This window comes from Phoenix dactylifera, chromosome 9 (genome assembly GCF_051530095.1).
Source record: "Phoenix dactylifera cultivar Ajwa chromosome 9, Ajwa_hap1_PhDact_Kaust_v1.1, whole genome shotgun sequence".
In the NCBI taxonomy this organism is placed as follows: Eukaryota; Viridiplantae; Streptophyta; class Magnoliopsida; order Arecales; family Arecaceae; genus Phoenix; species Phoenix dactylifera.
Window position 1 is genome coordinate 23393360 of NC_143198.1, and position 14814 is coordinate 23408173.

Consider the following 14814-nt stretch of genomic DNA (forward strand, 5'->3'; position numbering starts at 1 on the left):
TAATATTATAAAAAAAATAAATATGAGAATAATATTTTTTTTAAAAACAAGGCAGCCAAGTGGTTCCAAGTCGGAGCTCTAATGCTGACTTCAGATTGCTGCTATGTGATATTCGTAGTTTTTTAGCTGCGTGTAGACTCTCTGGGGTTACACACATCTAAAGAGAGGTAAACAGTACGGCTGATACGTTGCCCACCATGCTGGAGGATTCATTTGGGCTGGCACCAACGAGGTGCTTCATGCTTTGTGTCATTTACATTTTTTCTCATTCTGTTGGCCGAGCCCATACACGGTATGCATGAGTAGCCGATGTATCGAAAAAAAGAGAGCCAAGTCTTGACTACATGAAAGATTAAAGATAATTAAGTACAAGTCAAGTATTCTCCAAGATGGAATATGTTAGAAGTATGCCCTAGAAGCCAATGTGGCTGGCGCATATTTGTAATCTGGGGCACAAAATTTGTATTTTGACTCTTATTAATAAATAAGATTGGGCAATTTGTTTTTCATTCATGTTTGCATGTGTCCATGAATTGTCCAAGAAATTAATAGATGATGATACATATTCTCAAGAAGTTGATAATTTGAGGCATGTGTCCTTAGAGATTAATTTCTAAATGCTCCTGATCAATGAATCCATCACGAGGGACGGTGATCGATCCGCTGAGATTAGTGCACAGATCACTTAGTCAGATGGACGAGTCTCGAGTCTACGGTGTAGAGACACTGGAGTGATTATGCAAGTACTTGTTAGAGAACAAGGTACTGAGCGTGACCAAAGATAGTAGTCACATGGATGCCTATCCACTCGTCAGTGACTACTTATGCTGCAGTTGTATGACTGTTCCTTTGACCTGCGATGCCTCGGCTATTCACTGTGAGGTTGCTGTAGTTTGACGAGCATGTGAACTTGGGCCCTAACCGCCATTCGGATCCTTGTAGTGCAGATTGGCTACAGTAGGTTCATTTTGGAATAGGGTTGCATCTAGATGGGATCTATCGACCTTGATAGATTAGGAGTGATCCTATGTGATTTATGAGACTGAGTTCGATAAATTCCTAGCCAGGTATTTTGGAAAAAGAGTTTTCCATATCTCGAACTAGAAGTCGTATAAATTTGATATATGACGGATGATGGGGTTTGACGAGATATCCATAACCTCCACCACGTCGGGATCCATGATAGAGGGACTGTATCATACGCTAACTGCACCTAAAGGTTCAGACATTCCATTATGCTAGGTTGCCACCACATACTGCTAGGTGTCACTAGTGGATTGTGAGACTCGAAGGCATTCACTTGATGATCAGTGAACCCTGAGAGTAGAACTGAAATCGTTTCAGTCTACTGAAAGAAGTTTCAGTGATATTGAGATGGAGATCTCAATATGTCTCACTACCAGTCAGAATAGAACCTACGGGGTCACACACATAGAGGATTTAATTAGTCAGACTATTATAATTGTGATTTGGAATCACAATAGAGATCAATCATCAATATGATTGGTGATTGAATTAACCCACTAAGTGTTAGTGAGTTAATGGAAGAAGAATTAAGTGGAATTGATTGCAATTGGGCTGATTTAATGAGCCAAATCAAATTGGGTTCGACCCAAGTTGATTTGGGTTCATGATTGGGTCAATTTGATTAAACCAAGAATTGTGCGGATTTTTTAAAGACCACATATCGTCGTAGGATGAATATGACTTAAGTCGTGTTCATACTATGCGGACTTTAAAGTCCACATGGTGTCATAGGATGCATGCTCCCAAATCAATTAATTCTCCTAATGAGATTAGGAATTCTAATGTGATTAGAAAATTAATCATTTGATTAAGTGGACACATGTCATGCATCTATGAGCACAAGGATTGGACACTTGGGATTAATCCAAGGGTGGGTTATAGTCCCATACTCCTAATAAGATTAGGAGAAGCCCTAAACCCAATCTATAAAAGGGTAGCAAGGGATCTATTATGAATCCATTCTCTCCTCTTCCTCTCCACGCCTCTCTTTCTCTTTTCTTCTCCCTTCCCACGGCAGCAAAAGGCTTCCCCTCTTCTTCCCACGGCAGTAAGGGAGATCAAGTTCATCTTCTTCCAAGTGTTGGAAAGAAAGAAAGAAGAAGAACCAAGGAAGAGATCAATTCGCCCAAGGAAAGAAGGAGTTCTTTCCTCTATGCCCAAGCCCATTCTTCCTCCTTCTCCACGGCAGCAAGGGGGTCCTCTGCATCCTCTTCTTCCATGACATCAAGGCAAGGAAGATCCATGCACAAAGGTTCCTCCTTCCTCTTCCTCCGTTGCGAGTAAGATCAAAGAAGAAAAGTTTCTTCTTCAAGGAGGTATGTTGCAGATTTCTTCCAATCTATTTGATAGTCATGAGAGATCTTTGCAAGGAGCTAGCACTCCGGTAAGACCCTATCTCGGATGATTAGATCCTCGTGTGGATACCTGTAGAGGCCGGACACATGTGCGGCTTAACCAGGAACCTAGAAAGATTATCGGGCTGCGGTGTTCTATACCTGCAGAATTTTTAAAGATGAGATCTTCAAATTTATAACTTCTGATTTTTGTTTCAGTTTTATAAATCTTAATCAACTCTCCTCAGATCCTAATCTTCCCTCCCTAATGAGTTCAAAGATCTTCTGGATTTAGATCTAGAAAATTTTTTGAATTCTATGATCCGAGGCACGTTCATACGATGAACGACGTTCCGTTCGAATTCTGCTGCGAACGTCGCATCGAACAGGGCGTAACTCATCAGTGATATTAGAGCCATGGTTCTAGGGGCATGATTAGGACTTAAGGATTGATTACCACGTTTTTAATCTAATTTTTAAACAAATTGTGCTTGCTAGATTTTCTACATGCTGAAATTTCAAGTTGCTGAAATTTCAAGTTGCTGAAATTTTCAGCATGCAGATTTTTATTTGCTATGATCTTGCAAATTATTTTAGAATTGCAATTAGATTACAATATTTTAAATTAAGTAATGCACGATCTGAAATCTAGAGAATAGCATAATAGGTTTAAAGTTTTAGATCTGAAAATATACATGAGATGCATGTGGTAATCACAATGTTTATACTTGTTTAAGGTTAAATGTTTAAAACAATGTATGCATGAGATGTATGTATTAGTTAAACAAAATTTATTTGCATGAGATGTAAATAAAACCCCTAAATAATAGTACATTTACATAAGATGTAAACTGAAACAATTATGTCATTTACATAAGATGTAATCACATAATATATAAAAGGGTTTCATAATTACATAGGATGTAAACCTAAACCAATATGACATTTACATAAGATGTAAATCGAATGACATTTGGTATGGGGTAGATGGTTACATTAGATGTAAATCCCAAGAGACCTAAAACCTTCCTAAATCAATCGAGAGTGAACGATACATTGAGCTAGCCATATTTGATTAATTGATCTAATTTGTGTCTAGGAAAGCTCAAAGGTGGTTACTTAATTAGGACCTTACTCTCTGAGTAAGGGGAGCCTTCCACCTGCTTACATGGCTAATTGATCGATTACCTCCTATGAAAAGCTCAAAGTTGGAATCACTAAGATCTGATTATCCAATATTAAGTCGATTGGTCTTCCACCATAGTAGAGTTGCTAAGATCTTTCCAGCGTTGATTAGTCTCGGCTGGATACAGTGGGCTAGTTGCATTAGAGGATTGGACCTCTCTATTAACATGAGATATTATGGGGTAAGGATGGGGTTGGGCTCCAACAACTGTTAGGTGAGGACCCAATCACAACTTTATTTTCGCGGGATATACGATGGGTCTGACTTAACTAAGGAATGGGTCCAATATCTGTTAGGTGAGGTCCTTATGACTTGGAGACCAGGTTAGCTCAATATGCTTACGAAGCATTGTACAAGAGTTGTACACTCATTGTTTATGTGTCTCCAATAACTGTTAGGTGAGGTGACATGTAGATTGGTGGGACCGCAGCATCCCACTCGAAACCCTAAATCGCAGGTTTCCGTATCTTTACCAGGAGAGTGTGAGAGATTCGAGAAATAGTGGGAGGATTTGATCCAATTTTATTTTTAGAGTCCCTAAAATAAATTAATATCAAATACAAATTTTTAATTAGAATCTTTACTCTCTGCAGATGTCAATGGCTTCCAACCTGATAGTTCGAATCCTAGATAACAATAGGTTGACTGGACCAAACTATAAAGATTGGCTCTGTAACTTGAAGATTGTCTTGAGTTGCGAAAAGATAGCTTATGTCCTTGACCATGAACTCCCGGTGTTACCAGCCCGTGCAACCAATGAGCAGCGTGACACGCATGCAAAATGGTTGGATGACGACAATAAGGTTAGGTGCTACATTTTGGTATTAATGTCCAATGAATTGCAATGCCAGCATGAGAGCATGAAAATTGCTGAGGGCATACTTGATCACCTACAAGAGTTATATGGTGAACAGAGTCGCGCAGCGAGGTTTGAAGTATCCAAGCGACTCTTCAAAGCCAAGATGCGCGATGGGCAGTCTATCCATGAATATGGTTTGACCATAATTAAGGATCTTGAGGAGCTTGAGAAGCTTGGCAGGACCATGCACAAGGATTTGCAAACGGATTTGATCCTACAATCGTTGCCATCTTCATATGGACAGTTTATTGTAAACTACCATATGAATAAAATTGAATGCACCAAGCTTGAATTGTTGAATATGTTGGTGACAACTGAGGGAGCCTTGAAAGGTTCAAGGGGCACAATTCTCGCTGCTGAGCTAGCTTCTACTTCCAAAAGAAAATCTACTGGGAAGAAGAAGAAGCCTGCGAAGCCTGCGAAGAACACTACAAAAGAAAGGATATCTCCCGGCGCTTTTTTTGGTCTCTCCCGACTCTTTTAAGCGTCGGCGAATTTCCAGCCCACGCACCGCAAAGCGTGGGTCAGACGTCGGGCAGGTGGGCGTGGGTCGGGTTTAACCCGACGCGTCAAAAAAGCGTCGTCGCTCTATGCCGACGCTTTTAAACGTCGTTCATTTTATACGAACCCGACGCTTAAAAGCGTCGGCGTACTTGAACCGACGCTTCCCAGCATAGTTTGTGTTGGACTATGCCGACGCTTAAAAGCGTCGGCTTATGCTACTTGACCGACGCAATAAAGCGTCGTTAAATATCAAACCTATGACCGCTCCCATTTTTTTTGGGTTGCGGTCATCGCTCAAAAGAATTATTTTTTAAAAAAAAATATGAAAGAATACCATCATCAGGGTTCACATGCCCCCACCAAGGTCCGAAGCCAGAAAACATTTCGAGTGGTGAAGAATGCGAATAAGCTGAGATTTTAATGCGATTCAGAGTCCAAACTGTTGGTGATGGACTTGGTAGAGCAACCTATTTTTATTTCTTGGATTTGGACAGTGCTTGCTTGTACCTTTTGGTGATCTGCCAAAAGACCAAACACTAGTCATCTACAGTATGAAGAAATACATACCTTTAGCCAACAATCTGGTGACCTGAAAGCACAACCTTTTGCAAACAAGTTTCTAATCATGATGACAAAGACAAGCATCAGGAAGAGGAGGGAGGAAACTCTAAAGAAAACACAAGACAAATGCACAATTCTTACAGCAAAAAAAGAAAAAGGGTATATGATGTTGTTGTTTTAGTTTATCATATATAAACTTTCAAAGCATTACTTAATTTTTTTACAAGCACCACCATCAAGCACTTGCTCATGAGTTCATCATGCCACTAAACTGAAATTCAATTTCCACAAGCTCTTATTATTATTGAAGATTTCACCTAAATCCTGCATATATCTATCAGCATTGAAGATCCCACTTGAAACCTCTTCATTTATCTTGGTTTCCTAAGAAGTAAGAACTGGTCAACATAATGTCAATGGGTTTCAATGGCTAGCAAGTTAACACAAACTCTTAGTAACCATTTTCTTGCTATGAATGCAATGCGAAGTTGTAAACTAAAATTAGATATCAAAAACTAATTCTAAGCCGAATAAGAACTCAGAAGCTAAAACTAGCACTTTCAAACGATGTCATATCAATCCCCACTTCCCAACATCAAAAGGAAACAAACTTGACCAGTTCCCACAAAATATACTGCAATACAGGAGTGGCCCAGGTAAAGTTTCTCCTTGCACGTAGGCCGAACTCAGTATCTTGATGGTACCAAAAGCAACAGCTCAACAGCTGAACAAATCTTCTCATACAACATGCTGCAATACAAGGTACAACAGCAGCAGCAGCACCAAAATTCAGAAACACTTGCTACACAAAGAAACTACCTGAAGTTTCAAAACTCTTGGAAGTTCAATAAGTGACGAGCAGCTGATCTTCTCAAACTTCTTCCATAGTTTGGGAAGGCTTTCGGTCTGGCTGCTCACAACTCCACCGCCACCGTCGTTAAATATCAAGCCAAAGGAGCCAAATTGAAATGCAATCCTTTAAATGAGTTTCATACTGTTTCAAAGACCTTTTGGTTTAACATAACTGAAAATATTTTCTCAATTTTCTCACAAATCCAAATATACAATTAATCCTGTGACCAGCAGCGCTGAAGAGGTTAAAAGAGTACCAGTCCAACCATTGCTTGTGTGTGGTTTGCACCAAAAGAACTCTCCCACACCCAGGAAGAAGACAGGTTTCTTGAGTTGATCTTGAATGTTTGAATGAACATAATGGGATAAATAGAATGAACAGTTTACTTTCATGAAGAAGATGTATTCCAGTTACCTCATCTAGTTCGTGGGAGTCAAGTCGTCCAGCCGGACTGCCTGTCCTGAAACCATGTTCCTGTCAAGTCAACATAGAACATACTAATTAAAGTCCTTTCCAAGATCTATACTTATCAAAGTTCTGGCATAATCATATTTTGGAAATTGAGGTAAGTATCAAAAAAAAAATTTTGTAAAAGCAATTTTTAATACTCTGTATACATTAATTCCTAACAAAACACATACACTAAATCACATAGATAACAAAATACACGTCACAAACAAGAACTTTTCATTCAAAACATCCATCTCAAATTCGTAAGTACACAATCTACGATGTATCAAGAGTCGACGGCATCATCATCTCTACGAGTAGATGAAGTATCAGCAACCTACAAGAAAAAAAATACTTTAGAAACTAAAAATACGAAAGTCATCACGCTCATACAAGAATACATTATAATTATATAAAATATTCAAATATATTTAGTTATGTACCGGAGGAGCAAATCTCTGCAAAAAAGATGAAATATGGTCAAGCTGATTCTGCAAAGATTGTATCTTCAACTCTTGGCTCTGCTTCAACTCCGCCATATCAGTCATATGACTCTGCCTCATCTCCTCTATCCTTGTCTCATATGACTGCTTTATCTGTGCCATCTCTGTCTTCAAACTACAAACCTCTGCAGTGCTAGTACCTTGTCTGGCATCTTGGGTATATCGGCTCACTGCAGACAGCTGAGTGGGGGTAACTCCGATACCGTAACCCCTCACGCGACCATAACGTTTTGGGCCCATCAATTCTGCATAGACCTGAGCCTCGACGCGACTGGCCACGTCGGATGATGATGACTCCCCGACGCGCTCTGAAATGAGATTTGTAGCTCTTTCCTATATCTCTCTCAAAAAAATAAACAGTCACATTAATAATTTAAAAGAAGTAAAATTAATAAAAAAATTATGATCAAATAAAAAATGAATACATACAACTATATCTCTCGACTCGTCCCGGACAAAGCTGCCATCTCGGTGAGTGTGGGTCATCTTATAAAACTCTACCTCACCAGGCTCTCTTCCATGCTCTACTATCTACACATACGGAAAGTATATTGCCAAACTATATATCATGATACGTGCTATATGTTAGTAGAGTTTCAAATAGTTTCAAAAAAACTTACGAATTCATTTCTACGTCTCGCATAACTCTTCGAGCCTGAAGTATGAGGAACTGCTTGAGATGCTCGTGCAGCTCTACCAATATTAGAATATGTCTGCCAAAATAAAAGCACACAGTATAATATTATTCAATGCATATATTTGCAATCTATATTAATAATAAAGATAATATAAGATATTGAAATAATATACGTGACCTGTCCTTTTTCAGAAAACCATTAGTGAACAAGCTTCCTCCACTGCTGAGGGTATACATCAGGAGGAGTCACACGAGCAACCTCCTCCTCTGTCATACCCTCACGCTTGAAGTCCGTCTTCAATTTTGCTTTATATTCTTTCCATTTGCGGTTGAGAGACTTTAGCACCCAATCATGGCTCTCTGGAGGGAGTACAAACTTACCCTACAACAAGATACAGAATGTTATAATAATATTAAACCTCAAAAGTAAAATCATGGTAGTAAGCAAATTAACATACAGAATGTGTCAAATTAAAAAGAACAAATTCAATTCATTACCTGTATGAGTCTAAGAAGCTCAACCTTATACGAAGGAAGCATGTCATTCCACTTCGTATAGTTGAGCGGACACAGCTGACCCTTGCGTGCAACCGATCCTAAAAAGCTTGATAGAAGACTTCCAGCTCTATTGATTGGCTGCTCCAATTCGTTGCATCGGATGATGATCTTCTACCCGGAGGAAGCTTCCACACATCCTTTGCTTGAGTGGGTCTCCGTCTCGTCCTCACTGTCCCTTGTCCATCTATTCAAATTAAATAAAATGTCTTAAAAAGTTGAAGACAAATATGAACATAAAATATGAACTTTAAATCGAATTATCCTGGATCCGGAGCTCATCCTCCGGAAAATTAGCAGGAGGCTCGCGCTGAGATCCTGACTCGTGCTGCTGGTGCTCATATGGCTGCTGGGACTGCAGAGACTGCTCAGAAGTAGATCCCACCTGAGAATGCTGGAACTCCACATCTCTAAATCGCCTCCCTCGGGGCATATTGTTACCTGGTATGTACAAAAAAGAATCAATATTTGGTTAAATGATAAATTTATACTAAATAAAGGGCTAATAAAAGATAATATAATAACTCATTCAACGTATGTTTCATAAATTTTACTTACCATTATGAAACTACATTCTCATTCAACATCCATCCTAATCAAACTCATTGGCGCATTTACTTCATCAGTTGGCACAACATTATAAGGCATACACTGAGTATAAGTATTATCGTCCTCCTCTTCCAACCTTTTTTCCATATCATACAAGTCCCTAGATTTCGTCTTAATAACGAGAGACCAATTTTTATCTTTTGAGTCTTGCACAAAAAATACTTGTCGAGCTTGAGATGAAAAAATAAATGGATCATCTTTCAATAACACACCAGTATGTATCAACCTTGAAAAATTTACAAGTGCGAATCCATTTATATCTTGCCTCAAACCTCTAGGTGAGTTTATATCCACCCAATCACATCGAAATAATACTACCTTAAACTTTCCATAATAATCCAGCTCATAAATATCTGTTAAAGCACCATAATAATTTTTTCCATCCGCCTCAACCATAACCCCACTATTTTGGATTTTTCTAAATTTCTCACGCTCTTTAGTATGAAATTTAAACCATTTTTAATGAACCCACCATATCTGTTGACAATATTATTCGGACCTCGAGCAATGACTATTAACTCCTCGGAACAATTCCTCTCCATCATCATTGGTACCTAAAAAGAATTATAGAAGTAATGATTAATTTCTCTCTATAAAAATTAAAAAAAAACTTAATATATTAGATATCTAACCTGTTTGAAAAGCCATTCTGGAAATAACTCAACCAACCATCGTTGCTCAATCCTTGGTGTAGGACGAATGTTATGGTTGAGACTTCGCTGAGCCATTAAAAATTCTCTGCACGATCAGAAAATCTTTAATTAAGTATCAATATTACATTCTCCTGACATGACAGTAAATTTAGATTTTCATTAACCGTACTAACCTGCGAGACGCGGATATTATATCACTATGAAGTAAGACATAGCGATGTGCCTGTGCCAACGATTTCTGGTCAAGAACAACACTTTTAACTTTTCCCAAAACTCTTCCACCAGATGAGAACTTGTAAACATCTGCATTCTCTATAAAATCACAATTCCTTTGAGGTCGATTGAAAACCGTTTCAATACCTTCAAGATATCTCGAACAAAATGTCAAACACTCCTCAGCAATATATCCTTCAGCAATCGATCCCTCGGGATAGGCTCGATTGCGTACATAATCTTTTAAGCGCATAAGAAACCTTCAACAATAAATTTATAAAATAAATATCAAAATCAAACTGATTATTAAATTTGGCTATTAGAGTTTAGAAAAATCACCTCTCAATAGGATACATCCATCGGTAGTGAACCGGTCCACCAAGTTTAGCCTCTGCCGCTAAGTGAATGAGTAGATGAACCATAATAGTAAAAAATCCAGGAGGAAAGATCTTTTCCATATGGCATAGTGTAAGTGTAACATTAGACTCCAATTGGTCAAGCTCCTTAGGATCAAGAACTTTAGAACATAATGCCTTAAAGAATGATGACAATTGAGAAACAATTGCGAAAATTTGTTTCGGTGTTGACGATCTTAAAGCCAATAGAAAGATATCTTGCATCAAAATGTGACAGTCGTGATTTTTAAGATTTGAAAGTTTACGCTCTTTGAGATTTACACATCGTGAAATATTCGATGAGTACCCATCAGGAACCTTCATATTTTTCAGAACTGTTAGAAAAAGATCTTTCTCTTGAGTAGACATTGTATAACATGCAGGAGGTGTATAAAATTTATCATTGGCAAGCTCTGTCGGATGAAGCTCTTGTCTTATGCCCATATCTTTCAAATCAAGACGCGCTTTCAAGTTATCTTTGGTCTTTCCATCAAGATTTAACAATATTCCAATCAGGTTATCACAAATGTTCTTCTCTATATGCATCACATCAAGGTTATGTCGAAGAAGATTATACTCCCAATAAGGTAAATCAAAGAAAATGCTCTTTTTTTTCCATAGTTGTTTCTGTGTAGATGCTGCCATTGTTTCCTGACCATATATGTTGTCTTCATTCTCAAAAAAGTTGTCAGCATCCTCTTCAACCTCTGCTATTAATCCCATACACATATGTAGTTTCATAGGAGCCTAAAGTTGATCTTATCATTTCTCATAAGGGTAAGTGCACCAATCCAAGATATTACGAATCAAGATCTAATATGCATAAGGGCAAGTAATGCATAATGCATCCACATTCCACAGTATACATGAAACAGATCCATAGTATATGCATGAAACAGAAAAAAACAAAAATCCATATTATATGCATGTGACAGTTGGGACGAATCAAAGCATCTATAATCCCACTAGGCTGTATTTCATCTTGTACATTTAAACCTATACAAAAAAGAAGAGAAGATTTCCAACTTATATTCTGCTTTTATTGAATGTGAATTGGATGCACCATTATCATATGAAGTATTCTGCTTCATATGAAGCATCCAATTTTATTCTGCTTTTATATGAAGATTTAGAACATTATCAATAGAAAGACACCTTCCGGCCGTCCATGAAGCAAAACAAGTAGAGAGTTAACTATAAAAGAGGCTACCACCCTCACAACAGAAGTATTCTTCTTCAAAAACATATAGCATTCCTTTCATTCCACACGCACACACACAAAACAAAAAAAAAAAGAGGCTCTTGACAATGACTTTATCATTGCCAGGCTAAAACCAAATCTAGAAGGTAGGTGCAGTTGAATTAGTTGGAGAAGTAAAGCTTATCTAGTTAAGATGTATGTCAAATATATTAATTAGTTTGAGCAGGACTTTGCAACTACTGCTAAATATATTAATGCAAGAGGTAGTAAAGCTTATCCGGTCAAGATGTATGTCAAAGTTCTCTGAGTAATTGGTTCAAAATGTGGAGCAACAATCAAGGACAACAAAAAAAACAACTGATATCCATGGAAACGCTCAACTCGAAGAAATGATCCCAGTGTTTTTACTGTATGATCTCCAAGGCTAAAATGGCAGACAAACTATAGCTCATACTAACTTTTCTGGCTATACCGTTTCGCATTAAAGCGATGATAGCATCGGATTTTTGACAAAGGCATTGATACTGCTTGGTGTTCTCAGCATACTGGGCAAATTGGCAATCAAATTCCTTTTGCATCAACATACAAAGAGACTTCAAGCTGCTGGCTTATGACCATTACACATTTACCAAATTTGGCTTCTCTTCTCTGAGTCTAAAAACTTTCCATAGTCTCTCATCCATTAATAGCTATTTGTTTGACATAGAGGATACTACATGAAACAAACAATAGGACTTCCTACAATCCCTCACCAAAACTTCTTTTGAATCCTTGAACAGGGGATCCCTTTCTCATCCTGAGAAGCTGACTGGGGAGGAGTGCTCAAGTAGGCATTCTATCAGTTTCCATAAATAAAACACCACAGATAAATCCTATACATCAATTTCAGAACAATGACCACTGCAGTACAAGTAAATGAGATGATGTTAATGGAGAGGGCACCTTCTTGGATCAGTCACACCATCCTGCTGGTTTAAGTGGAGTAGCTTCCTCTGTTGTTTAGATACCACATAATTAGAGGACTGATTGGTAGCAGGTACAAGTACATATCTGGTTTAAGTGAAAGAATGCTTCCTGTTTGAATGCCTGGGGATGCTCAACTTGCTATGTTTTTTAGGTCAGTAAATCAAGCGTTTTCGTGAGGTAAATTCTTGTATATAAACACCAGGGCAATCACCAGATTGGGGTTGAAGGCTGATGTGCCATGGAAAGAATAGCTAATCCACATGCTAATCAATTAATTTATCCCCTTAACATGCAAAAATCGTAGTGCAAACATTAATCAGTTAATCTATTCTATAAAAGATAGCTAGGAAGATGACTACACAGATGCATGGCACGCAACAGTTTCATCAGAACACAAATATGTGCTGTCAATTGATTTTTGTGCTGCAATGATGAGCTAGAAGGCTGCAGGTTATATAGATACCGCGACAAAAATTATTTGAACTACATGAATGAACAACAGGGAACCCGATACTTTCCCGATTAAAATCCTCAGAAAAACCGAGAAACATCATTTGCCCAAGAAAGAAGTGCATACCTGAGATCAGAGAAGACAACGGCTCGCGAGCTTCAAACTCGGATCTCAACGCCGTTAATCTGTTCCAAAATCTTAACCCTTGTTCCCCAACAGCTCCGATGTGGTAATTAGCTTCGGAATCCAGCCACTGGTGACGCCTCTGGATCGATCCACTGTAACCCTGCGAAGATTGAAAGAAGGGAGGAAGAAGGGGTGAAGAATAAGAGGTGAGATTGGGTATGGGAATGCGGGCAGCAGCGAAGTGAGAGCAAACGATACCCTTACCGTGGCCCAAAAACCCTAAAATTAAAGGCTGCTACCGTCCCAACTTGAAACCCTAGAGAGGAATCCCCTTTTCTTTTCTTTCTTTTCCATAATGGAATTTTTTTTCTGGATATGGTACGAAGAACCGAATCCAGGGGCGCTTCACCAGCTTCCCCTTTGTTTCCTCTCAAAGGCCCAAGGGGTGTTGGGGTCGGTCGTTCGGCAACACGGAAGCTTTGCAGAAGGAGGCGGAGAAGGAGGAGAACAAGCGAGAAGAAGGGAGCGGAGGGAGGAGGAGAAAAATACCTCGGTTGGGGTCAGTCGGTCGGCGCCGGAGAGGAGGGAGGAGGAGAAGGGGTTGGAGTCGGACGGCCGGCACCGGAGAGGAGCAAGACGGAAGTGATGATAGCGCCGGAGAGGAGCAAGATGGAACCTAGGGCAGCGCCGGAGAGGAGCAACACGGAAGCTGAAATAAGGGCTCGATCGGGGTCGGTCGCTGGGTTAGGGTGGTGTGCTTGCATTCGACGACGCTTATAAGCATCGTTGTAGGTCTGGAAGAACAATGACGCGTAATAGCGTCACCCTATAACCAATTCCCACGCTTACGAGCGTCAGTTGGAAATATGGACTATGACGACGCTTAAAAGCATCGTTTATTCCTTTAAATTGCCGACGCTTATCATAAGCGTCGGCAAAAGTATAAGAGGAGGCCAAATTTGCCGATGCTTTTCCATAGCGTCGGCATTGAAGAGTCGGCTTTGCTTCTTTCTTTTGTAGTGGAAGCAGAAGACCGAGAAAAAGCCGAAGAAGAAAGTTTCTAAGAAGAAGGCCGAACCCAAAGAAAAATGTTTCCATTGCAATGAAGATGGCCATTGAAAGAGGAACTGTCCTATCTACATGGAAAACATAAAGAGCAAGAAGGGTAACACACCTTCTGAAGGTATGTCTAGTATGCTCATTATTGAAACTAATCTAACGGTTTCTTCTATTTCCAGTTGGGTTATAGACTCTAGTTCTAGTGTTCACTTGTGCACTACCATGCAGGGTCTAAAGGAAAGTAGAAGGCTTATGGAAGGTGCGGTAACCCTACGGGTTGGCAATGGAGCAAGAGTTGCTGCTGTTGCTGCGGGCAATGAAGTCAGAAATAGACTCAATGCATTCCAACCAAGTATGGACCTTAGTAGATCCGCCTGAAAGTATAGTACCTATTGGGTGTAAATGTATCTACAAAAGAAAAATGGGTTCGGATGGCAAGGTAGAGACCTATAAGGCAAGGTTGGTGGCAAAAGGTTATAGTCAGCGCGAAGGCATTGACTATCAGGATACCTTTTCACTGGTAGCCATGCCGAAGTTCATTCGAACGTTGCTTGCCATTGCAGCTTATCATGATTATGAGATATGGCAGATGGATGTGAAAACTGCATTCCTTAATGGATATCTTGAGGAAGATATCTTTATGGAACAACCTCAGGGTTTCACTTCCAAAGAT

At 39.3% G+C, this 14814-nt stretch overlaps 1 protein-coding gene across 1 annotated transcript; it reads right to left on the reverse strand.

Annotated features, from left to right (window-relative positions):
- Positions 1-6447: 6447 nt before the first annotated feature.
- LOC148702525 (uncharacterized) lies at positions 6448-8034 on the reverse strand. The gene is made up of 4 exons (XM_088703810.2): positions 7897-8034; positions 7706-7807; positions 7217-7609; positions 6448-7110 (listed from the first exon to the last, which is right to left on the reverse strand). The coding sequence occupies exons 2-4, from the start codon at positions 7760-7762 to the stop codon at positions 7060-7062; spliced, it is 501 nt and encodes a 166-aa protein (XP_088559936.1). The 5' UTR covers positions 7763-7807; positions 7897-8034; the 3' UTR covers positions 6448-7059.
- Between the last annotated feature and the right edge of the window lie 6780 nt (positions 8035-14814).